This window comes from Misgurnus anguillicaudatus, chromosome 3 (genome assembly GCF_027580225.2).
Source record: "Misgurnus anguillicaudatus chromosome 3, ASM2758022v2, whole genome shotgun sequence".
In the NCBI taxonomy this organism is placed as follows: domain Eukaryota; kingdom Metazoa; phylum Chordata; class Actinopteri; order Cypriniformes; family Cobitidae; genus Misgurnus; species Misgurnus anguillicaudatus.
The window spans coordinates 41,142,918-41,169,489 of NC_073339.2; the positions used below are offsets into that span (position 1 = coordinate 41,142,918).

Genomic DNA, 26,572 nt, shown 5'->3' on the forward strand with positions numbered 1-26,572 from the left:
CTCTCACAGATGAATACACTCTCAGAAAAAAGGTACAAAATTTTTCACTGGGGTGGTACCTTTTCAAAAAGTATACTTTTACCTAAAAGATGCATTTTGGTACCTCAAAGGTACAAATTGGTACCTCAAATGTATATCTGTACCAAAACGGTACATATTAGGACCCTCTTAAAAGGTACCGTCCCATGTGACAACTTTTGTACTTTTCTCTGAGAGTGTAGAAAATGGAGGCAGGAGGGTGAAGTGCAAATATGTTCGCATTATTTACTGTATTAATATTGAAGGGGTTGTACGTTTATTTTTATTTATTTATTTTTTTGGGGGGGATAATCTACACCACTGGTTCATATCACATTTAGCTGACCTGCTGAAATTGATGATCAGTGTTTTCTTCCCTATACAGAAAAAAGATTTAATCACTATTTTTTTATATTATATCTCTACTTTTCTCTCTCTCTCTCTTAATTTACTTTACTTCTATTCTTTCTCTGTTTTGTTTAATTCTCTCCATCCCAACCTTGCAGAATTTCTAGGATTTTCACATGGTGACAGTGTGACTGGCCGTAACTCAATAAGACTGCAATACATACACAGACACCCACTCTCTCACACACAAACGTACACACTTATACACACAGAAGAAACTTAACATCTCACAGATGTGAATGTTCTGTGAGGCAGAGAAGCTGCTTTCTGACCTTATGGCAACAATTGAAGGAGAAAATTTAAATTTTTACCAAAAATATTAAAACAAAACGAGCTGAACTGAAAACTAAGGGTGTGAGATATCAAAACCAAGGAAACAAAGCTGAATGATTTTATTTCTTTATCATTTCAGGTTCAGTATTGCAGGACTCTGATATGCTGTAGTCATAGCCTTTGTGTGTTTTTTTACACATGTGCATCCTCACTTTAAAAATTAATTCAGGGGATCTGTTGCCACTATTTAATTTAATGCATTGGTGCAAGTTTAAAATTCTAAATAATGGATTTATTGAAAGATTTAAAGTTGAAAACGTTTTTTATTGGGTTGTCAAGACATAATAATGTTGTTAGTTACATCAAGTTAATATTGTGTGTAACTTCAAATTAATTATCTGTGTTAGTTTGTATAAAACATTATTTAAGCTGTAGCAACTCAATACATTTAGCTTGATAACTGCAGGTTCCCAGTATGATTTGACTTGATAGTGAGAGTAAATATAGTGTTATTTTATGCATTTCTAATCAAGATGAAAACATGAGAAGACTTTTAATGATTATTGTTTTCTACTTTTGGTATTTAAAAGATTTTCTGTTATGTTGTTGATTTTTAAGAGGTACCATTGTGCTGAAGAATAGAGCATTTGCGACCAGTTGAGAACAGACTCACCGAGCATTATCTTGCTTTTTTAATCAGATGGCATTTTGATAAAAATGCTAAAACTGGTTGTCTTCTGGTTATCTTGTCTTCTGCAACCTGATGTTAAGGTGTTGTTAAATAAAAAGGTTTGAATCATTTAAGTAGTTTTGTGTAAATCATGTCCATGATTGAATCAAATTTAAAATGCAAAAAAAAAAGTTAAAACAACTTAATTTTTATGAGTATTCAACTAAATTTTTTAAGTACATCCAACTTATTATAGTTTGTTGGCCAGAATTAATTTCAGAAGTAGTAAAAATAATTGATGCAAACTGTTGCGTTAATTTTTTTGTTGAGTCCAAGCAATATTTTTTAGAGTGAAAGTCAAGCACAGTGGAATACCATGCAAACACAATTGTTGTATATCGAAGTATGATATTGCCAAACAATATTATTAGCGGTATACACAGGTTTTTATTGGAAAGCTTGTTGTTAATAAATCACTAATGCCTCTGTGTGTAAGGGAGAGAGAGACGGAGAGAGTCATAAACAGTTTAGAGCATTTATTAGGAAATTACATTACTGTCTATAATTTATAACAGGGCAATGGAAAAATGAAAGGGCTATGAATGTATATCACAGTGGTCAAAGACTTGAATCACTGCTGCCACCTAGTGGTTAAAACACACAGGTGTAAATACAGCACATCAGACTTTACCTACACGATTATTGTGGTCAAAAGAAATCGTGATAACAATATTATTAACTGTTTTTTAAACATAAATAAACAATACTATGAGTCAAATTTATCTTTTTTGTTAATTTTGTTTTATTCGAGGTTTTGGGCAATGAGTCATATACTGAAAAGACAATAGTAGCCTAGTTGTAACCGTTGTGTATCTAAGGGTAAAATGTTAAATGTCTGCTGAATTATTTATAATATTATCGTATATGTGTAGTATTGACATGACATGTGTAAAATCTTTAAAAATTAATATCATGGTTAATGTCAATATCGGTATTCTGTGACAACCCTATTTTTGGAGAACACAGATTTCATAATCGTAACCATACAGATTTAAAAAATGTATTAAAATATTTACAATTTATAGAAGAGCATTTTGTTAAATACAGCAAACATTATGAAAATAATGTGCTGGTAACATCTAAATTAAATTATTTTTTTTCAAATAAAAATATTAATTTGCATTACTTTATCAACATAAATACCTTAGGTTACATAAACAAAATTTTATTTATGATCCAAAACCACCAACTGAAGTCTTTTTTGTTTGTGGCGCAAAATCATTCAATGCTAACGAAGAGTTATGCACGATATCATAAACTGGACATTGGGACTAGTTGTCACATTGGTCATATCTATATCCCAGTAAGGGATAGGTTTTGAGTCAAAAGTCTGATGCACAATTGCCTGTTTTCTTTAGTTTAGTTTTGTATAGACGGTTTCATCGGACGCATGTGCGCTGACGCGATACACGTCTGGATCTGAACTTTACTTCCGGTTTTGTTTTTTTAATGGTCTGACTAGTTGCTAAACTGATCTCTTGAACAAATGCCTCGTCGAAAATAACAAATGTTTTGGTTTCCTAGGTAATCTATGTGTTGTTTTTTTGCTTGTTATATAAATAAACTACATTTAAAGAACTTTGTTGTTATTTATTCTTAGCGGAGTTTACCGGAAGTTACGTGCGGACCACGACAGCCGCTTGTTAAACCGTCTATAATTTCAAACAAGTAACAAATATAATTTCAACAGCAGTGTAGGGTTTAAATAAATGTTACAATGTATTATTTATTGTTAAAATATGTTAAACTTTATGTTAAAATATTACAATGTACAGTGTAATAAATATACAACAAAAAGGCACAATTACATTGTAAGTGAACAGTCAGATTGTATGAATGATGTGTTTCTGCTATTTCCAGCGGTTGATTCTACGTAGCTGTACGTAAGCCAACGTCATACATATGAGTATAATGCCCAGCAGAGCCACCTGGTTTTGCCAGAAGCCCCATGTGCTGTAATCGATTCCCTGAGATTCAAGATACATCTCTCCTGTCATTCTGATGATGAGAAAAAGAGAGACAGACAGTGTGACTTGAATGTCAACTTATATCAAGAGTTAAATTTGTTAGTGGTGTTTACCAAAACAAGCATAACTTTTAATATTGCTCACAAATAATTAAGCGGCGAAATTTGTTGTAAACCCTTCTTTGAAGTATTTTTTGTGCTAAATTATAATAATTTTATTGAGGTATACTCGCCCAGACTCCCTTTTCCAAAGTGTTTTTTTTTTTTCAAAAATCACGCACCCCACCTTTAAGAAACTCACATAACTTATATGTAGATATAAGAGAACAATTTTACATATTATTTTAATGCATCCTTTGACACCTTTAATATAAATAATTCATGTCATTTTATGACAAAATGTGTAATGCTCTCTAATTTGTAAGTCGCTTTGGAATAAATATAAATGTCATAAAAGCTATTCATCAATAATACCCTGGGAAAAAAGTCAAACATGGTCCCTGGGTGTCACTAGTGCCCTTTAAAAAAGTCATAAAATACCATTTAGGTACAGATATGTATACATTTGGTACATTATGAGGTAGTTACATGAACTCTTTAGGTGTAAAACATGCTAGGGAACATTTTTGTCTGACAGTGTAATAATTCATATGCAAAATGTTCAAAATAATTTGGATAAAATATTGAATGTTCTTCAGTAGGACATATTAACATGCCCAATGCAAAACAAAAATGTTATGCACTGTAAAAAAAGATTTGTTGAACTTAAACCTGGTTGTTACCTGTTTGCCTTAAAATCTTAAGTTAATTTAACTTGAAAAATAAAAAAGATCTGTTCAACTTAAACCTTGTTGTTACCTGGTTGTTACTTGTTTGTTACCTGGTTGCTACCTGGTTGCCTTAAAATCTTAAGTTAATTTAACTTGAAAAATATTAGCTAACTCAAAAGAAAGTTGAAATTGGGTTGTGTCAACGAATATTTTTAAATGATCACAGCATTTGTAGTATTTCGGTCTGCAGCCAGAGGTCAATATATCTTAAGTTACAAACATTGTGAACATACACTGAACTATCATTAAACAATAATCTCACCTTTATCCTACTTTCTGTTTATAGGTCTAAAGGGCATCTGCTTTTAACAATAAAATAGACAGTATTGTGATGATGGTGTGGAGGGGGTGGGACTCGATTTGGGACTTGCAGAGGAACTTTAAACCTGCATTTCTTGGCTATAAGCAACGCAATTCTATGCATTGTCTCTGTATTTGTCTCTGTATATATTTTCTGTGCTAGTTCTTTGTACGTACATGAATCTGTGGTTTTTATCATCAGAAACATTACAAAATCAGTTACATAAGCATCTTATGGTTGTATAATCAACTTACGTAGCATTGAAGACCAGCCCTTTCATTTCATTTATAGTCACAGCCTACAAAAAACAGCACACTGTTATAATCAGCACTGCTGATATAAACTGATATGAATTTAAAATGCACATAAACAACAAATGATATCTTGCCAAAAGCAAATTGTATTTTGTTTGGATTTCTTTTTATAATATCAGTTTGGTTGTTCTTACATTTAGCCCGTATTTAAAGATACTGGCCCACTGGAGCCAGGACAACCAGCTGAGCATGGAGTTGAGGTTCACAAGGAACCCGCCAAAAACCTGCGATATAGAAAACGATAGTTAAGCGGAAGTATAATTTACATGAAAACTTCAGAGAAGATGTTTGTAATCTGACCATCATGAAGATAAAAGGAATGGCGATGAGAGCGTTGGCCATGGCGAATGAGTTCACGCTGGCACTGACCAGAAACGCCAAACTGACTCCTGCCAGACTGACCAAAGACAAGGTCAATGCAAAGCACAGGAACGCTGTAAATGCCGGCTTCAACCCTGTTTACACACACACATGCACTTACTGTATTTTACTGTAGTTGAGAAGGTTACACTCTAAAAAATGTGCTGAAATTTTGCAGCTGGTTGCCAGTAACTTACTGTAGAAGATAAAGTCAAAAAATGTTATATGTTCATTTAACTTTGAACAAAATGTTGCCAGTAAATAACATAAATGTAAAATCTACAGTAAGTTACTGGCAGCTAGTTGCCAGTAATGCCCATTAATACTGTAATTTCTACAGACATTTTTTACAGTGATGTCCTGTGCGTGTCACAAATGATTGTAATGGTTAAAGTATAGATGTAGTGAACTTATAAATATGCACTCAAGATTTGTTTAACTACTGTACAAATATGTTCTCACCCATCATATAATATGCAATGGAGGCGAAGGCTAAAAGTGGTATGATGCGATTTGGTAACAAATCCACAAACACCTTAGACAGGAAATACACAGATGTCCGGTAATATCCTCCAGAGTTCTCATGTCTTAAACACACACAAAAATGCATAAATACACATATAATTTTGTAAAAAAAAAAAATTTTATACATAAGAATGGACACTTTGTGATTTGAAATTGATAGATACACAAAATCTTTGATTATAATCATAAATATTTTGAATAGAAAGTATCATAAATTAATCTGTCATGTTACACTGTGAAAACTTTGCTGTAAATTCTACAGTAACTACTGGCAGTTGGATGCCATTAAGTTACCATAAAATCATATACTGTAATTTCACTGTATTTTGAACTTACAGTACCATTGCTGTATTTTAATTTACAGCACAAGAAACCCTACTGTATTTTCTTATATACTAGACTACTATATTTTAAATTAAATTAAATATCACACATAAATTTAATTTATTTAATTTTACACATACAAAAATTCTGTAGAAATTACAATGTTATTGCAGCTGGGTTGCCGGTAACTTACCGTAGATTTTAAATATGTTATTTACTGGCAAAAGTTTGTTCAAAGTTAAATCAATTTTAAATATTAACAAGTCTTTATCTTTACAGAATAAAACTATACAATAACAGCCTCATCCAAAGCCTTCTGGGAACCAGAAATCATCGTCAACCTTTTTCTGTTTTTTGCTTCAGATTTTGTTTCCCAGAATGTTTTGCTTGATGCTGTTTTTTTAGTTTTACTCTGTAAAGACAAAGAAATGTTTAATGTTTATTTAGCTTTGAACAAAATGTTCCCAGTAAATAACATAAATTTAAATCTACAGTAAGTTACCGGCAACACAGCTGCAATAACACTGTAATTTCTACAGATTTTGTTTTACAGTGTAATGAATAAAATTACACTCACACAAAGATCTTTCTTTCATTGATGAAGAGCTCCACCGCTGATAGGTTGCCAAACACCATATTGATTATAAGGAAGAAGAAAGCTCCAATCCTACAAACACACAGTAATAAAAAAATTGCCCATTTCACAAATGCGTTAACCTTCAAAATGCAATTGTGTGTTACTTCTTTTCACATGAATGTACAGTGCTGTGCAAACGTCTTAAGCCACCATGCCAGAATTAGATTAGTGGTTTTTGCAATGTTAGTGATCATATATAATTGTTTCTCAGTCTCTTTAATAGAATAGAAAATACAGGAAATGTGTATATAGTATTAAAAACTGTATAAAAATGTAAAAAGTTTTTATGGTAAACTCCCCTTCCACTTGAGCAATAGCGGGGAACTGCAGGATCTCTTAAATCTAAATAAAATTAAATCATAATTTTAAAGAAATTTGTCTTTTTAATTCATTCTGCTTAAAAACGCTCAAGATGTGTTTAGTGCCAAGAGAGGTCACACTAAACACAGACGATGACTAAAGAAGACATTTATTTTTTATTTTTTTGTACATATTTCCTGTATTTTTTGTTTGTATAAAATAGATTGAAAAATAAATATGGATGGCCATTAAAACTTCTAAAACAACAAGTCTGATGGTGGTGGCCTAAGACTTTTGCACAGTACTGTATGTGGTGAATGTAAAGCAGCACAATCTTAATTGTAAGTGATGGACAAGCAAATGGATGGATGGATATGTCCAGAAAATACCTGTTTTGTATGGCTTCAGGAAGAGTTTTAGGCATCTGGTAGTAGATGAGGCCGATCAAAATTGCAAAGATGATATTCAGACCAAATTGAGCATACGAGGTCTGAGGATTCCTAATAATGTTCAGTGCTGTCCTCCAACACACCACCTTCATCTAAACACAAACATTTAACCACATGCACATGTTCACAAAATCCCACACGCAGACAAATATACTGCACACAAGAGACAAAAAACATTCAACAGACATAGTTTATGGATATTATCTGCAATTCACCCATCATGACCTGATAACAGCTGCATGACAAAGTTGAACAGCGGGTCAATTTAACATTAAAAATTAACCATTTACTATCGCGCACAGAGAACCGCACATGATTCAAAACCATTCGCTTATGACACGCACCTGGTAGAAAAAAGGTGTGACATAGGATGGTGCCTTGTTGTTGGTTTCAAATGAGGAACCAGATGGGCCGGTGATACATTTCGTTTCCTCTACGACGGCATCACAGAACTGAGATTCTCTGTACAGCTCAGCCAATGACTTCTCTGAGAAAGAGGAGATTAAACAGTATCATCGTCCCTATCGCATCAACTGTTTTATGTAAGCTTCAGTTTAAAGATCACTGCTTTGTTTTACCTGTTGGCGTGGACAAAATAGTTTCCCCGTTTGTTATGTCCAGAAAAAAATCTGCAGGATTGTTGAAAGCCTCACATGTGTAACCTTAACAACAAAAAACTATTTCAATAATTTGCCATTAGTCATTTTAGTTGTCTTTTGTCCAAGATGACAATAATTTATATTGGAGTATTTACTGTACACATTCTTTACAGACAGACAGACAGACTGACTGACTGACCAACTGACAGGCAGACAGGTAGATGAACAGAAAGACAGATAGACAGATAGATGAACAGACAGACAGATAGACAGGTAGATGATAGACAGAGAGGCAGACAGACAGACATACATGTAGATAGACAAAAATATAGGGAGGCAGACAGACAGACAGGTAGATGGATAGACAGGTAGATGAACAGACAGACAGACAGGCAGGCGAATAGATAGATAAACAGACAGGGAAATGGATAGATATACAGATAGACAGGCAGTCAGACAGACAGGTATATGGATAGTCAGACAGACATATAGACAGGCAGACAGACAGACAGACAGACAGACAGACAGACAGACAGATAGACTGGCAGGCAGACAGACGGACAGACAGACAGACAGATTGGTAGATAAACAGACAGACAGACAGACAGGAAGATGGAAAGACAGGTAGATAGATAGACAGACAGACAATCAGGCAGATGGATAAACAGTGAGGCAGGCAGACAGACAGACAGACATGTAGATAGATAGACAAAAGATAGGGAGGCAGACAGACAGGTAGATGGATAGACAGCTAGACGGGTAGATGAACAGACAGACGGAGAGATAGATAGACAGACGGGTAAATTGACAGATAGACAGACAGATACAGGCAGTCAGAAAGACAGACAGACAGGTAGATGCATAGTCAGTCAGACAGACGGACAGACAGACACACACATAGATAGACAGACAGACAGACAGACAGACAGACAGACAGAAAGGAAGATGGATAGAAAGATAGATAGACAGACAGACAATCAGGCAGATGGATAGACAGAGAGGCAGGCAGCTAGACAGGTAGATAGATAGACAAAAAGATAGGGAGGCAGATGAATAGACAGATAGACAGGTAGATGGATAGACAGCTAGATGGGTAGATGAATAGACAGACAGGCAGATGGATAGATAGATAAATAGATAGACAGACGGGGAAAAGGATAGACAGACAGATAGACAGGCAGTCAGACAGACAGGTAGATGGATAGTCAGACAGACAGACAGACAGACAGACTGGCAGACAGACAGGAAGATGGATAGACAGACGGATAGACAGACAATCAGGCAGATGGATAGGTAGATAAACAGACATAAAGGAAGATGGATAGACAGGTAGATAGATAGACAGACAGACAATCAGGCAGATGGATAGACGGAGAGGCAGGCATACAGACAGGCAGATAAATAGATAAAAAGATAGGGAGGCAGACAGACAGGTAGATGTATAGACAGATAGATGGATAGACAGCTAGACGGGTAGATGAACAGACAGACAGACAGACGGACGGAGAGATAGATAGACAGACGGGTAAATTGACAGATAGACAGACAGATAGACAGGCAGTCAGAAAGACAGACAGACAGACAGACAGGTAGATGCATAGTTAGACAGACAGACAGACAGACAGACAGACAGACGGGTAGATGAACAGACAGACAGGCAGACAGACGGAGAGATAGATAGACAGACAGACAGACAGACAGACAGAAAGGAAGATGGATAGACAGATAGATAGACAGACAGACAGACAGACAGGTAGATGCATAGTTAGACAGACAGACAGACAGACAGACAGACAGACAGACAGACAGACAGACAGACGGACAGACAGACACACACATAGATAGACAGACAGACAGACAGACAGACAGACAATCAGGCAGATGGATAGACAGAGAGGCAGGCAGATAGACAGGTAGATAGATAGACAAAAAGATAGGCAGCCAGACAGACAGGTAGATGAATAGACAGATAGACAGGTAGATGGATAGACAGCTAGATGGGTAGATGAATAGACAGACAGGCAGATGGATAGATAGATAAATAGATAGACAGACAGATAGACAGGCAGTCAGACAGACAGGTAGATGGATAGTCAGACAGACAGACAGATAGACTGGCAGACAGACAGGAAGATGGATAGACAGACAGATAGACAGACAGACAATCAGGCAGATGGATAGGTAGACAGACATAAAGGAAGATGGATAGACAGGTAGATAGATAGACAGACAGACAATCAGGCAGATGGATAGACAGAGAGGCAGGCATACATACAGGCAGATAAATAGATAAAAAGATAGGGATCCAGACAGACAGGTAGATGTATAGATAGATAGATGGATAGACAGCTAGACGGGTAGATGAACAGACAGACAGGCAGACAGACGGATAGATGGATAGTCAGACAGGCAGACAGACAGACAGACAGACAGACAGACAGACAGACAGACAAACAGACAGACAGATAGCCAGACAAGCAGACAGACAGTTACAATGACAGACAATGATGGTTTATTGATTTTAATTTATTTTTAACCAATAACGTGTAATATATTGTACCCAGACTCTGAAAGTAGTCCATGGCTTTGCCAGCAGGTCCGGCATAAACCATCTCGCCTTTATGGAGGAGCGTCAGGTGATCAAACAGCTTGAAAATGGAATAACGTGGCTGGTGGATGGAGAAAATGATAGTTTTACCACCCCGTGACAACCTGAAGAAGTCAGAAGAGATGAAATCAAATTAGATCAGAATAAAGGTTGCATGTTCTTCTGGCTATGTAAAGGTTATGTAGGCACTATAGTCTCAGTCAGAGGTGTAATTAAATCAGGCATAAGTTTCTACCTGTGCAATAGACCCATGATGCTGTTGGCTGTATTGGAGTCAAGGCCTGTGGTCGGCTCATCCAGGAACAGAAGTGTAGGAGATGTAATGAGCTCCATACCAATGCTACAACGCTTTCTTTCTCCTCCTGATACACCCCTTAAAAACTCTGTACCAATCTGGAGAAAAGGCAATATACTGCAGTTTAAATATTAAAAATACTATGCTATAAAATATAAAAAAATCCTTGTTTTGTTCTTCAAAAACTGACAAAATGTATATGTAGAAGAGGTACATTTAAGTAATACTGCAGTTTTGGACACAAAAATGTGTTAATTAATCTTTATTGACCCAGTAGCATTTTTGACCAATCTTTGTGTCTGCGCAGTCCTCCAGCCCAAGCTCATGGATGATGCTCTCCACTTTCTTTTTCTTATCGCCAGCGGAATACTGTTGCCTTGGCAACCGCAAATTTCCAGAGAATAAGAGATTCTCTCGCACAGTAAGCGTGCCCATCAGGATATCATCCTACAGACAGACAGACAACATTGTCTGACAGATTTTTTTAATGAAACCAAATAAATGCAACCTAGTAAATCTTTTGATTAGTAAACAATAAAAAATTACAATACACTTCAATCCATCCTTCATGAACATTTAACATAGTGTACCAGAACCCACATTTAACCTAGTTTAAGACTGCCAGAGAGCTCAGCATACTGACCTGTACAACATAGGCCGACATAAGCCGGAGTTCAGAGGTCACGACCTTGTTGTCAACCAGAACTTGACCTGAACGCAAACCACGTGGATCCTTTCTTCCAGAAATCACGTCCAACAACCTTAACACGCAAATCATTAGAAATTCAGCTTCGATGCCGGTGTGCTGTGTATTATATAGTTTTCAGGGATGTCTTACGATGTTTTGCCGCTTCCTGTAGCTCCCATGATAGCGTTCAGTCCCGTCTTCATGATGCCACTGAAATTAGCAATTAAATGAACAGAGGTGTAAAGTATGAAAGTATTTTTTAAGGACATATCATGAGCCTCAAACACCATTGTTTCCTCCTTCTTATGTAAACCTTGTGCATGCAAAAGACTGCTGGAAAACAATCTCAACACAACACCAACTATAACATTACAGTCGAGACGTATGCCCCAGCATTAAATTACATATTAAATTTATAAAAATTTTGTTACAACACTAAAACCAACTGCTTGTTAATGCTACATGCTAGTTTAGGCTGAAATTCTACTATTGACATTAAACTTACATTTTGCGGGTCCATACTAAAAAACACAAACTTACCCTCAGAAACGTCCATTAACATTTGAGGAAAGTAATTAAGTACTAGATTTTTAATGTAATTATCTATTAAATGAAATTTAATATTAAATAAGGTGGATTCAAAAGTTTGAAATTATGCACTTGTTTAAAAATATACTTGATTAAAGTAAAAAGGAGTACTTTACACCTCTGAAAAAATACTTTAAAAAAATAAAAATAATAATTTTAGTTATAGTATTATGTGGACTTAAAAGGTTGTCAGTTGTTACCATGTTCAAATGAAATATGACTGATACCTTTAAAAGTGTGAGAACAAAAACTCCAGTCAATGTTATATATAATGTTATATATATAATTCATATTAAATAACATGTTAAAATAAAAAAAAATATGTTAAGTGTAGAAAATTTATAATCGTATACACACATAATATATTTACCCTATTTTAACACATTTACTTACCATATGTGACCCTGGACCACAAAGTCATAAGGGTTAATTTTTTAAAATTCAGATTTAAACATCATCTGAAAGCTGAATAAATAAACTTTTCATTGGATAGGACAATATTTCTCTGCAAAACAACTATATAAAAATCTGGAATCTAAGGGTGCAAAAATCTAAATATTGAGAAAATTGCCTTTAAAGTCCTTAGCAACACATATTACTAATGATAAATACATTTTTTATATTTTTATGAAATATCAAAATTTACAAAATATTTTCATACATGATCTTCACTTGATATTCTTATGATTTCTGGCATAAAAAATCTATAAATTTGACTCATGTATTGTTGGCATTTTTGATATTTTTATGAAATATCAAAATTTACAAAATATCTTCATACATGATCTTCACTTGATATTCTTATGATTTCTGGTATAAAAAAATCTATAAATTTGACTCATGTATTGTTGGCATTTTTGATATTTTTATGAAATATCAAAATTTACTAAATATCTTCATACATGATCTTCACTTGATATTCTTATGATTTCTGGTATAAAAAAAATCTATAAATTTGACTCATGTATTGTTGGCATTTTTGATATTTTTATGAAATATAAAAATTTACTAAATATCTTCATACATGATCTTCACTTGATATTCTTATGATTTCTGGTATAAAAAATCTATAAATTTGACTCATGTATTGTTGGCATTTTTGATATTTTTATGAAATATAAAAATTTACTAAATATCTTCATACATGATCTTCACTTGATATTCTTCTGATTTCTGGCATAAAAAAATCTATAAATTTGACTCATGTATTGTTGGCTATTGCTACAAATATACTTGTGTGACTGGCTTTGTGACCCAGGGTCATATATTATAAAACATTGTCAGGATCATTGAAATATCATTAAAACAATTGTTTATATTGCTTGTGTTCTTCTGGTATATAAAAGCATTACTTAAGTAACAACTAAATCCTGCAGATGTACTGACTTAACACTTCTTTCCTTATTTGTAAACACAAGCTTGTTATGCGTTGTTTCCAATAATAGTGAGTCCTTTCAAATCTAGTTAAAACTAAAACAACTAAAACATAATTTTACCATCTTGTCCAAACACTCCAAAACCAATACCAGAACCAGAGTATGCTTTCTGAACAAATAAAAAAGACATCTGTACCTGACATTTTTCAGGATGTCTTTCTTAGGTCCTCTCTTACGGCAAAGTCCACGGCTTTCTCTAACACAATAGTGAATGTTCTGGAATGTCAAAGTTGGACCAGGTACCTCTACATGCACCATTGTATCCCCAGATGACAACATTTTCATCTGACATACATCCATGGAGAGACTGAGACAGGAGAAAGCAAAGAAGAAATGATAATGAAAATGACAAACTCCCAGATGGAACGTATATTCAGATAGACATATATAGATGCCCCTCCCATTCAGGGCCTTTTCAAGCCGTTAATTATCCGAAGAGTTACATATCACTATATGACCTTACCAAAGTCCTTCTGAGTATTTTGCATGGTCAGATGCTATGTAACACACGCTGTATTGTATATGTAACACCGGTACTAGGGAAAGAACATATAATGGTAGTTCCAAAGAAAGATCTTAGTTACATAGAAAATTTAAGTAGTTTTTACAAACATACAAAAACATTACTGGGGTGCATTTTGAGACAAAAGAACAGCACTGATATATTTTCAGTTAAAACAGCTCAAGTTTGGACTAGACTTAAGCTCTGTACGGGAAACATACTGAAAAGTTTATATGTCGATAAAGCCCAAACTTTGCATGTATGAAATATTTTGTACTGACCTTTTTTTGTGTTATAAGTACTTTATGTGTTAAATCATTGTATTTTCTCTCCAGATGCTAGCTTGTTTATGCATACTTTATGGGATTCAAGAAAGTTATGGGGTTGTTGTTGGGTCTTTTTGGGTTATTCCACAATATAGTTTGATTTATTTTTTATTAACTTTAATAATATTTGAAAAACTCTTGTAACAATCATATCACTGTTACACTAATAACTTAAAATACAAAACACTACCTATAATAGTAATATTGATCACTTAAAATTTGGTGCATCTGAGCGCAGGTAGGCTGACAAAGGGAGTTAACAACAAGTATATTTAATTCAAGCATAACTTAACCAGTTAAGGATAACAAGAAATTCAAAACTCTGCCATCTAGTGGACATCATGGCACATCTTATGTCATTGCCAACATGGGTTGAGCTGAACTTTATATTGATTCTAGATTATCTTAAAGACTCTGAAAACTTTGAAAATCTGTACTTTATTTACTATTTTATTGTAAATTCACCCAGCATACTTTATATTTGTATTGTTACTGTCAATTTATTTTTTATTTATGTATGTTGTTAATTTAATTCAATGATAAATAAATAAAAAACATGGGTTGAGCTTCTATTAATTCATCTCTTAAATAAATTAACAAGTATTGCAAACAACCTCTTAAGCAATCTTTTAAACAATTTGGGATGTGTTAAATATTTAATCTATTTATTAAATATAATTTCATGATTTTCACGCCCGAACGAAGCGAGTAAATGTTCAAGCGTCCAATTACGTGCGAATAGCACGTTTTTGCCACTTCTTCCGCGTCTGGTGTGAACGCACAGTAAGGATGGTAAATGTTGACGCATTTATTTTTGGGTGAACTATCCGTTTAATAAAAATTAAATACAACTTGAAATATTTTTAAATCTTTCCTGCAGCCTGTTTGCAGTGAGAGACTAGCAACAACATTGTGCCTGACTGTTAAAAACATCTTAATGTATTTTTTTCGGTCACTGATGTTATGAAATAAAGATGAATTAATATAGGACAGTATGTTTAATGTATAATGAATTTAATTGAAAAATAACTGTATTACGTTTTATTAAGATGAATGACCTATACGGTCTTACATGTTGTGAAAATATTTTCACATAAAAATAAAGCCATGAAGTTAAATACATTTTCACTAAATTAGTTTAGCTCCTATAACGTCATTAGCCTTAATTTAATTTCCACCATGGATTATAGTAGATGCATTATAAGTTATATTAAAGCTTAAATGTATTTAAAGCAAGTAACACAATATGTTGATAGCTCTCTAAACAAATTGATCATACTTCTGGTCTATATACACAGTTTATGTGTATTCTGATTCACAAGTATTAGTCACTAACATAAAAGTAGCATGTAATGGGCTATTGTTATTTTCTGCTGAACTACTGCGGTTGAAAGGTGTTTATAAAAGTCTGACGCCCCCTATAGGCCACTGAAAGTAATCACAACAGGCTGTAAAAAAAACAAATTCAGTACTCTTTGTTCAAGTGACGCCTACTTTAATGAATCTAAGTAACCTGAAAACACTTTGTAAAAGCTTTCATCGCACGAACAGCGGTTTATTATGTGCTTGCGCAATCCAGCATTCCTACTAGTGTGCTTCACGGTCAAGTATTTGGTGTGGCACTTCACATACATATAGGCGTGGTCTGCATTCATTGTCGCTCCATGACAGATGACATACAGTTGACACATCTAATAAACGGTCGAGCTTGTGTCGCCAAGCCACGCCCCGCGCTTCAACGGCCAACGAGAGTCGAGCGTAACTCAAGGAGGCGGGGCATGAGGGCAGTCAACGTTAAGTTGTTTTCATCGACTGTGTGGCGTCGCAGGTCGCGGAGAAGTGCACGGTTCGCTATGCAGACGTAAACTAACAGCTGTCGATGAGGCCGCCGCCGACAAACGACCACGGTCGGGTTTAATCGTCACGGAGAACTTAAAGAAGCACTTTGCAACGTTATAGCAGCCGTTTTTGCATTTTTGCGGCCATGGAGGAGAAGAAGGAGGAGGGGGAAGCGGAGATCCAGGAACACGGACCCGAGCACTGGTTCTCCAAATGGGAGCGGCAGTGCCTAGCGGAGGCCGAGCAGGAGGAACCGAGCGAGGAGGAAACCGAGCAGAGCCAACAAAAACTCTGGCATCTCTTCCAAAATTCCGCCACAGCCGTCGCCCAATTGTATAAAGGTGTGAAATATATAATGGAGCGTCGCTATAGCGAGCTAACCAGCTAATTGTGACATACTGGCAAACAAAGGACACTAACTCGTATGCTAAACGGTTAATCAGCGCAATTTAGTTAAACATAACTTAGTTAAGACGACAAGGAGTTGCTTTGTAACAAAACACGTTTAGGGTTCATTTTGTGAGAGTTTTTTTTTCTATTTTTGTTGTTTTGAAGGTCGGTGGCGTTTAACGTTACGAGATTAGCATCGATGCTAGATGTCTGTGAAGTGACAATACTGGCAGATCAGTCCGCTTTATGTGGCGATAAAGTACAAAAATATCACATTTACGTGTTCACTGTCATTAACAATACGTTTTGTGGCGTATCTAAAGAGTTTTGTTGATATTTGGTTGTTTGGTTAAGCTTTTCCCGGTAGGTTGTCTATCGGCAAAACAAAATGGCGAAGCGCAGGGAGGAGTTCGTCTCATGAAAATAACTCTCTTTATTCCCTAAAGCCTCTTTGTTTTAAAGTCTCGTGCCATGCGTGATTATAAACAACAGTTTAGATATAGTAGATTTAATAGACGTTAAAAACATGACGTTTTTAAAAAACAATAATGGGATGCGAAACAAAATGGCGAGCGAGGCAGGATTAGCAAGGCTAAGTTTAAAGACTCAAGTTAATGTGTCAGCGCTATACACTTAACGCTGCTTTTGTATTGTGTGTTTGTCATAAACTACACATAAATTGTAATAAAGTTGGTGTAGATTATGAGTATCACAATGATTTATAGAAGAAGCTAAATGGTGCAATCAGATAAACGAAAGGTAGTCAACAAAATGGCGTAGCAACATATCAAATATAGACGTCGTGTCTAATTTATGACTGTGACTCAAAACTTGTGTGCTGTCTATATAAGCAGCATTTCTGGGCATCATAGACTTCTTATCATCTTATAAGCAAGCTTGTGATGTCTACAAGTGCTTTATGGGATGGCAGCTCACTGGGTTTTGATACAAACTGTGTAGGGTTGTAAAGATACCTAAAACGTGAAGCTGAGAGTTCAGATCTTGTTATGAACGTGTTATTTGGACGGGATGTGACGTGTGTCTAAATGCAATGTAAACATTTCCTTTGCTTTCCGTTCACAGATAGAGTATGTCAACAACAGGGGCTTTCCTTGTGGGTTCCCTTTCAAAATGCTGCAACTGCCGTTACTAACCTATACAAAGGTAAGTTAAAGTATTGTTGTATGTTAGGAAAGCCTTTGTGTTTAATCTGAGTTTCTCCCTTTGTCTTGACTCACTGCGTGACCGTGCAAGGGTGATGGTAAACATTTGGATGTCAAGGTTTTGTGGTATTAATCCTTGCGATACGTCATTATCGTACAACAAGATTTTTATAGGAAAGTTGAGCGCCATTAGCCTGCAGATTTACGCAAAACCTTTGCAATGTTTATAAATGTCAATTAAAAAGCTAGTCCGAAATGATGGCGTTTCCATTTACCAGAAAGTATTTTTTCCTCTCACAATAAAGTGGCAGTCACACTACACTTAATTTTTCCTATTTACTTCCATTCATTCGCACGCGAATGCGTCAGGCCGAAAACGCAAGCTCATGAGAAGATATTTTACATTTCGCTGAGTACTAAAGTTCAAGTGTGGTGAACTCTGCAAATTCGTATTACGTGGAGATATGTGACCAGTTTCATCACAGCATGCCTTTCTACTAAAATGCAAAGATGGACGAAGCCAAATAACTTATATTGGCTAGCTTATGAAAGCTTAGGCAGCTGACTTGTTGTCTCGCTGCCTCATGAGGCGATGACTTCGGAGGCATGAAGGCAGCTCTGGGAAATGCGTTTGAGCAGCCTTCATAGGCAGCAAAATGGAGCACTTTGGAGCGCCTTTGTGATAACTTAGCCCATATTTTAAAACTATAATACTAATTTCTCGCTCAAAATACAATTAAAAGAATGAAAATAAAACTATTTACACTAAATTTTTGCTTCAGCTTCTTCATTAGCTGCCATTTTATTTTTTTCAAACTCGACCAGTCACATTCTCCATGCACGTACATGCAAAGAATTATGGGACAAAGGCAGTGAAGTTATCTCAGGATACAGGAAGTAAACAAACATTGGATTCGGACGTGCCTTCATGCCTTGAAATGCTACCTTCGGAGGCGGCATTTAAGAGCTTTCAGACGCAGCCATTGACAAAGCGCTTCCCGCCCATATTCGCATGCTGAAAAAATCATGATGATGGATGTTGGTAGGTTTACTTGTATCGCAGCCACTGCAAAAGCCGTTATTTTAATCGAAGTAGACGCAGGTGTATTTTCCAAGCGTTATTGGGAAGGAAAGCCCCTTAAACTTGGGAGCGGCCATGGATGAGGTGTTTAAGTATGTGACTTCTCATCTTTAGAGATTAATCATGTTCCCGTCAGGTGACCTGTTAATGTTAAAAAAATACTTTTCAGTTACCATTGCCGTGTTGTGATATTCCTTTATTTTAATGTGATAAAGCACCTCAAGAACAATTTTGTTGAGATATATGGGAGCTTTTGAAAAGTTGACGTGCTGCCATTGGGTGGATTTTCAAATCACAATTTTAGTTATGGTAATGGAAGAGCAACTATTGTGATTTATACTTTTTTTCTACAGAATTCCAGCAACATACAGCAAAACGGTGTTCAGTAGCTTGTTCACAAGTTAAAAACATGTCGGACAATGGGACTTTTCATATTTCTATCGATTTCTTCCTTGCCCCACACAGTTTGCACTGCAGCTCAGTTTAAGTCCCAGGGAACATGCATACTGACAAAAAATGTATAGCTTGAATGCAATAGAAGTTGTTTTGGATAAAAGTGTCTGCTAGATGCATAAATGTGATGTAAATGATGGATATAGTTCTGATGTTAAACATATGTACTGCAGCAGTTGCTGGTGTTAATGGCAAGACTTAAGTCATGATTCAGGATTGATCTGGTTGGTTGGGAAAACGAATAGAGAAATGTATGGTGTGTCATGGGTGATTTGTCTTTTTATTAGAAGCTGTCAGACGTTACTGGACGTGACTGCTTGTGAATTGACTGTTTTGGTATTTTTCGTCTTCAGCTTATATAAGCAAGTTTGACAGGATGTGGTGAGTGGTGTTTGATATCCCCCGATAGCGTCCTGCGTGTTGGATACATGCAGCTCGAGTATGTTTCATTCTGTCCTCAGATGATGAACAACTTTCTAGTTGATTCATCTCATCCTCACAGATAACAGCACCACCGACATGCCCTTGAGGACTCAAGTACGTTATTTATATTATGTTCTCAGCGAGATGTTTTAGTACCAGACTGTTTAGTACCTGCCTGTTAGTAATTGGGTTGTGAATTTCCCCGGTAAAGTACAGATCCTTATATTCAAACAGAGTGGGGACACAAGCTTTTTTTTAAGAAATGTTAATGAAAGGTCAAGTTTGGTGACTTGCGAATTCAAATGCCAAGCTATTCGTTTATTGCTGTGTCTGGACAAAGTTAGCATTCTCGCAGTGTAGAGTGACTGTGGATTTATTTAAGTATCACTTAAGCTGTGTTGTGAAGTTTATTTATAGCCAGAAATATTTTGGACACGAGTTGATCAATGCAAATGTCTATTATAGCTTTTTTATGATTACCAACTTGAAGAATTTCTCTTGAGTAATTCCCATTACCCTTCATAGCTTTTGAGCTTCTTGATGTGTCATTTGCATATTCTCATTATTAAAACAAAGCTTGATGGCGTGTAAATAATAAATGGGAGCTTTTGAGTTTAAGAATTGTCACGCAAGACCTTCGGCACAAAACGCAGAGGCATTAATAAACATCTGTGGTGTATAGGCACAAATTATTAATTTGCATGCAAAGAAATGCTCACGCAGATTTTTTCTGTCTTTCAGAGAGCGTTGATGCCCATCAGCGCAGTTACGAGCTGGGTATCCAGATCGGTCATCAGCGACGAAACAAAGACGTCCTGGCATGGGTGAAGAAGAGGAGGCGGACAATTCGACGCGAGGATCTCATCAGCTTCCTTTGTGGTAAAGCCCCACCACCACGTAGCTCCAGAGCTCCTCCAAGACTTACAGTGGTGTCGCCAAGCCGACCCGCATCCTCTGAGACAAGTTCATCTGTAGAAACGGATCTGCAGCCCTTCAGGGAGGCCATTGCTCTTCATGGTGAGTGTAGTCCCTTGCTGTCGTTTTGTAAGATACAATTTGTACTAGAAGTATATAATGAGGTGTTTAATATGAAGTGCTTACTTGCTTTGAGCTACTGGAACATCTAGTAGCACGCTGTCCTTTCTCTTCATGATGAATTGTTAAAAGGTGTTAGCAATTAATAAGCGAGTCATTTATACAATGTTTCCTGTGCATTTAAAGGTCTAAGCGGTGCAATGGCGAGTATCAGTATGCGCTCCGGAGCCCCTGGTTCACCTACACACCTGAGCGCCGGCTCCGCTCCCGGCCGTCGCCGAAACGGCCTTCACGATGTGGACCTCAACACTTTCATTGCTGAGGAGATGGCGCTCCACCTCGACAACGGAACTCGGAAGCGAAGCTCCGCCCAGTGCAATGACGTCATAACAGACTCGCCCACTCACAAACGCAATAGGATGATCTGAGCTCTTAAAAAAAGTGAAATGCAACTGCGAAATGAGAAAACGCCACTCCTCACTCATCCTCGCATCTTTATTCAGACCAGGAAATGAAAGCAACCAATAACAGTGCTCACCACAGCCCAGCACATTCTCCGATTTCGTCACAAGAGCCCAGTGAGGTCGTCAGTGGGAGGCGGTGCTCAGTGCAGAGGCCTAAGTGCCCTTCCATAGGATTCTGTCAACAAACACACGACACCGTTCACTATATTGTTGTGTGAGTTGACTGTTTGTGTGCGTGTGCGTGTAAGGTTTGTGTTAAAGGCCGAACTGACACAATTGAACGCAGGAACAAGAAAAGAAACATCTTTGTGTGCATGTTCGCAATATAATGAGCTACATTTGTGCGTATGTATGTAGGAGACTGACATGTGTGTGTATGTGACTGATGCGTGCGAGGGTGCAAATGGTCAGTTTTGTGTTGGTGTGGCTGCGTGTGGTACCTGCCTCTTCCTCCAGCATCTGTCACTGCCCGAGCTCTCCGTTACCACACACAGCGGCTTCAAAGCAACAAGTTTTATTTTTAAATATTATTGACAATGTTATTCATGATTTTCTTTTGCCTTCTCTTAATTCTGCTCAAGTAGCAGGCACAAGTGCTGCAATAGCCGTACGTCTGCTGTCATGCACATCTTATTTTTCTTCAGTACTTGCTTCAATTTCCCAGCATTCTTCCCGAGCATCTCTCTCTCTGTCTTGTTCATTTTTCCTGTTTCTACACACTTTCCCCGGCACCTTTGTCTCCAGTGTAACATTATGTAATGTAAATACCTGTAGGTGCTGACATAGACTTGTGGTACATATTGTAAAAAAAGCTGTGCAGAGACCATTGAATTGTTAATGTACAATAATGATTCTTGCATTAAAGAAATCAAGCTTTTAACTACATCTTTTTCTGCCATCTTATGTCATTGCACATTGTTCACTTTTATGGCCAATTATCTATTTTTTTTCCCCCTGTAAAATGGGATTAAGATGGCAGTATGCTGAACACACACAATGTTGTGTTGAATGTACAATCTGTTACTGTTTAATGGACAGCCTGTCAACAACAGCTGTTAATAACAATGATTTTAAAATGGCTGCCATCACTTTTGTTCAGCTTTTATTTGGCATTTAATGAGAATATCTGCAGAAGTAAAAAAAAAAAATTCACTAGAAAGCTATGCTTTATAATAATAAACGAGTTAAGCTACAGAGAGATGAATAATATGGGGTGGTTTCCTGGATGGGGTTTATCCTAGTCCTAGACTAAAATGCATGTTTGAGATGCTTTAATTTAAAAACACCTTTTACGAACATATCTTAACATATATCTACTATTGTTTTGTCTCAAGATGCACACCAGTAATGTTTTTTTAAGGTATGTTTGTAAAGGTGCATCATGTAAAACTTGTAACACTTTGTTTCTAGTTCTTGTTTAAATATGCATGCAAGTTTAAGCTTAGTCTAATTCCTTTAATATATCTAAAAATCACATCACATGACCTTTAAAGAAAACTGCAAAGAGTGGCCTGCACACACTTTCCTGATAAGAAAGAAGCCAGTGTTCATCAGTAAACAAATTAAATTTGCTTGATAATAAAGAATAAACAAAAAAGAAAAAAACTTTAAAATTAAAATAATTTTTTGAAAGAGCATACACATTTTATACTAACCTCTGGTTTCACAGATCAGATGAGGCTTAAAGGAAAACACCACTTTTTTTCAATATTTTTACTATGTTCTTACCTTAACTTAGAAGAATGAATACATAACTTATTTTTTCAATGTGTGCACTTAATCTTTGTACAGCTTGTCGTAAATGTGTTAGCATTTAGCCTAGCCCCATTCATTCCTTAGGATCCAAACAGGGATGAATTTAGAAGCCACCAAACACTTCCATGTTTTCCCTGTTTAAAGACTGTTATAAGAGTAGTTACACGAGTAAGTATGGTGGCACAAAATAAAACGTGGCGGATAAAAAATTTGAACTACAGAAAATTCAAAATGGCTGACTTCCTGTGGGGTTTAGAGATTGGCACCAAGAGACTTTTTTTGTAGGTCTTGGGGTGTTTTATGATTGTACTGCATTTCGCACCATATGTTTAAAATAGTGGGGGGCATGCTCTCTTTAATTTTTAAAGAGACATTTTTACACCCGAATTTCTGAAGCCTATACGTGCAATGTTTCATGACTTTTTGAGCTTGTTTAGGCCCTCAAAATGTGATTCATTTAGCCAACACACACGCCCTTTAACAAAAAGTCAAGCTCGCTATTTATCATAACTAAAGGCCTCAAGATTAGTCTGAACAAATATGTTGATATGGTTAAATCTCTAAGAGCAGTAAATCACAGCGTAAAACATGGTATTTCCTGCTGCCTCTAGGTGGCGCTATCACGTTAACCGAATATTGCCATGTTGATGTGTTCAGGCCAGGACCTTTATCAAACGTGTGAAGAATGGGGCAGATCGGACAATGTGTGCCTGAATTACAACAGCTTCCATTTTCATGGCGAAACGCCACATTTTGCCAGGCCGCCATGGACACGCCCTTCAACGAAAACTCAAGATCTCTGCTATTTAACATCGCAAAGGGCTTTACATGACACAGACCAAATATGATAATGATCTAATTAAATCTCTAGGAGGAGTTTGTTAAAGTACGAAGCCTGGAAATGACAAAATTTGCACAGAAATCACTGTGAAAATTTAAAATGTCTGACTTCCTGCGGGGTTTAGAGCTTGGTTCCAAGGAACTTATTTGTAGTTCTTGGGGTAATAGATGACACTACCAAATTTGTATCTGTACGTTTTTTTTTTAGCGGGAGAGCCGTCCTCTTGAAATTTTGCAGGTGGCGCTATCGAGCCATTTCTACACGCTCACTTCTGACGCCTAGACCACATGTAAATTTTCGTCACTTCTGACGTGTGTGCAAAGTTTCATGAGTTTTCGAGTATGTTTAGGCCCTCAAAAATGCGATTCATTTCGGAGAAGAAGAAGAAGAATTCTGGCCTGCTCCTGACAGATCTTAAAATAAGCCAGTTGATTTGTATCAAGATCAACACTAGCAATGTATTTTTCTAAGGCATGTTTATTAAAGATGCTTAAATATCTTAATTTAATTGAGGCCTAGACCTAGCCTTTCTGTGAAACAGGCCTAAATCTTTTGTTAAAGCAAAACATTCTGCCATTTAATCACGTCATCTATCTGGAGGCTGCAGCCTTCGGAGGTTACATATGTAGGCTGCATACGTCATCAAGTCTTTTTCAGAATATTAACAATTATAAAGTTGACTATTATTCTTAGTAAATCGTAAATTGTTGTAATATGCTTATGACTTGCGAATGTAATGCTCAGTTAACTTAAAAAATAAACCAGGCTTGATGCCGTATGCAGCCTGCATCCACCGCAAGCCTTAATTCGGTTGAGAAATGGCCTCTTTCTCTCTGCACTAAATGGCAGTGCCGTGGAAATGATTATTGTAATAAGACCCGTTTTCTTATGTCACAACAGGTGCGAAATCTGAATGACCTAATTTTTCACATGTTTGCAGGGAATGGTTTACTAAAACAAAGTTAACTTACTGGATTTTTCTTTTTCGCGTTAGGTTTAAAAAGTCTGTAGTCCGTTTTACCCTGTGAATTGTAGGAAATCTTCAATCTTATTTATTTATTTATTTATTTACACATATATCTCTCAAATGCAAATTGCAGATTGTTTTGTCTTGTTTATCTATATAAATAAATTACAAACATTAATTTTGCCTAGATGCAAAGTTGCACAATCCAAAATACAACAAAAGCAGCTTGTTCATTTATCACTCTTTAAATAGTTTCATATAGTTTCAATGTATTATTGTTAAATAGTTTCTTTAACTTACTAAGTGTCCCCCATTTTTTATATTCCTCATGACAGCTGCCATAGGTTTACACATTTAACTAAAAGACAATGGTATTTTGCATTAGTCCTCACTTGGTTCTTTTTAAATACACAAGTTACAATTTTTTTCCTCCACATATTTACTTCCCACCGTGTCAACCTGTTGTTTCATTGATAAAATAACCGTTCACGTTTGTCGTGGGCGCGCATCAGGGGCGTAACGATCCTCTATCACTATGGCAACAGTCCGCCGCTCCGTGCGATGTCATCAGCTCTGCATTCCTTTACACCGCCATCCTCTGAATCATTTTTAGTTTCAGTCTCTGTAAAGAGGATCGCGAGCCCGTCGCCATAGCAACACGTTACATATCAAGCGGTAATATTTATCCTTACACAGCAAAGCGAATCTGGCGGTGTTTTGTCTGTAATGTTTACGGATCACCGCTAGGGGGCAGCAGTTAACAACACAAAGACGCGTGACGAAGACGGCGTGAAAAATCACACACGTAAAGGAATAAAATTGCCAGGGCTGATCGAGTCTCGACGACATAGGTAGGGTGTAAATGAGCTAACAGAGTCTTTTGTGTGTAGTTTGTGTAAAAAGGTGATTTAGAGGTGAGGTTTAACCTCTTTGAAGGGAAATATGAAAGAGAGAGAAAGAGAGATTATGAGCTACATTTCTGTGAAGATTATGAGCTCACTGGTGCTGTGCTGAATGAGAAAAATCACAAACAAAGCTTTATGAGTGGGTAGAGAGAGGGAGAGAGAGAGGAAGAGAGAATGGTTAGCCTTTATATAAACTTTTTGCTATCTTGTTATTTTATATTTTCCACCCATAAGCATCCTATTTTTTTACTATAGTAACATTTACGAGAGAGAGAGAGAGAGAGAGAGAGAGAGAGAGAGAGAGAGAGAGAGAGAGAGAGAGAGAGAGAGAGAGAGAGAGAGAGAGAGAGAGAGAGAGAGAGACAGAGCGAGAGAGAGAGTCTCAGTTTTCATTGCGACTATAGCCTTCCCTAATGAAAAATCCAGCAAAGACCAGCATAATCTGGTAGCTGGTTTAAGGTGGCAGTAGCTGGTTTAAGATGGTCCTCCCAGCCTGGCAAAGCTGCTGGGTCAGCTGGTCTTCCAGCTTGAAAAGTGACCAAATCACTGCTAGACCAGCTTGCTACATCAGCAAAACCAGCTTAAACCCACCAAGCTGGGAGGCAAGCTAAAACCAGCTCACCAATTTATGCTGGATTTTTCAGTAGAGATTGTGTAAACTTTTGCAATCTTATTTTATATTTTCCAACCATAAGCATCCTATTTTTTACTATAGTAAGAGAGAGAGAGAGACAGAGACAGAGACAGAGAGAGAGAGTCTCAGTTTTCAGTTCTGATTG

At 36.5% G+C, this 26,572-nt stretch overlaps 2 protein-coding genes across 3 annotated transcripts; one reads left to right on the forward strand and one right to left on the reverse strand.

Moving 5' to 3' along the window:
* Positions 1–1,890: 1,890 nt before the first annotated feature.
* On the reverse strand, positions 1,891–14,170 carry abcg2b (ATP-binding cassette, sub-family G (WHITE), member 2b). 2 transcript variants are annotated; one of them, XM_073866189.1, is made up of 16 exons: positions 14,113–14,170; positions 13,786–13,956; positions 11,776–11,835; positions 11,581–11,698; positions 11,223–11,384; positions 10,878–11,029; positions 10,595–10,746; positions 8,014–8,097; positions 7,780–7,922; positions 7,376–7,527; positions 6,627–6,716; positions 5,663–5,787; positions 5,141–5,295; positions 4,975–5,064; positions 4,781–4,824; positions 1,891–3,427 (listed from the first exon to the last, which is right to left on the reverse strand). In XM_073866189.1, exons 2-16 carry the CDS (start codon positions 13,947–13,949, stop codon positions 3,280–3,282), a joined length of 1,839 nt encoding a protein of 612 aa, XP_073722290.1. In that variant the 5' UTR covers positions 13,950–13,956; positions 14,113–14,170; the 3' UTR covers positions 1,891–3,279. The 2 variants fall into 2 exon arrangements, with proteins under 2 accessions (XP_073722290.1, XP_073722291.1); XM_073866190.1 differs by lacking the exon at positions 14,113–14,170 and having other exon boundaries at positions 7,813–7,922; positions 13,786–14,032.
* A 2,091-nt stretch (positions 14,171–16,261) lies between these two features.
* hapstr1b (HUWE1 associated protein modifying stress responses b) lies at positions 16,262–22,210 on the forward strand. Its single transcript, XM_055206008.2, has 4 exons — positions 16,262–16,657; positions 17,790–17,870; positions 20,568–20,843; positions 21,048–22,210. The coding sequence occupies exons 1-4, from the start codon at positions 16,462–16,464 to the stop codon at positions 21,287–21,289; spliced, it is 795 nt and encodes a 264-aa protein (XP_055061983.1). The 5' UTR covers positions 16,262–16,461; the 3' UTR covers positions 21,290–22,210.
* Positions 22,211–26,572: the final 4,362 nt, after the last annotated feature.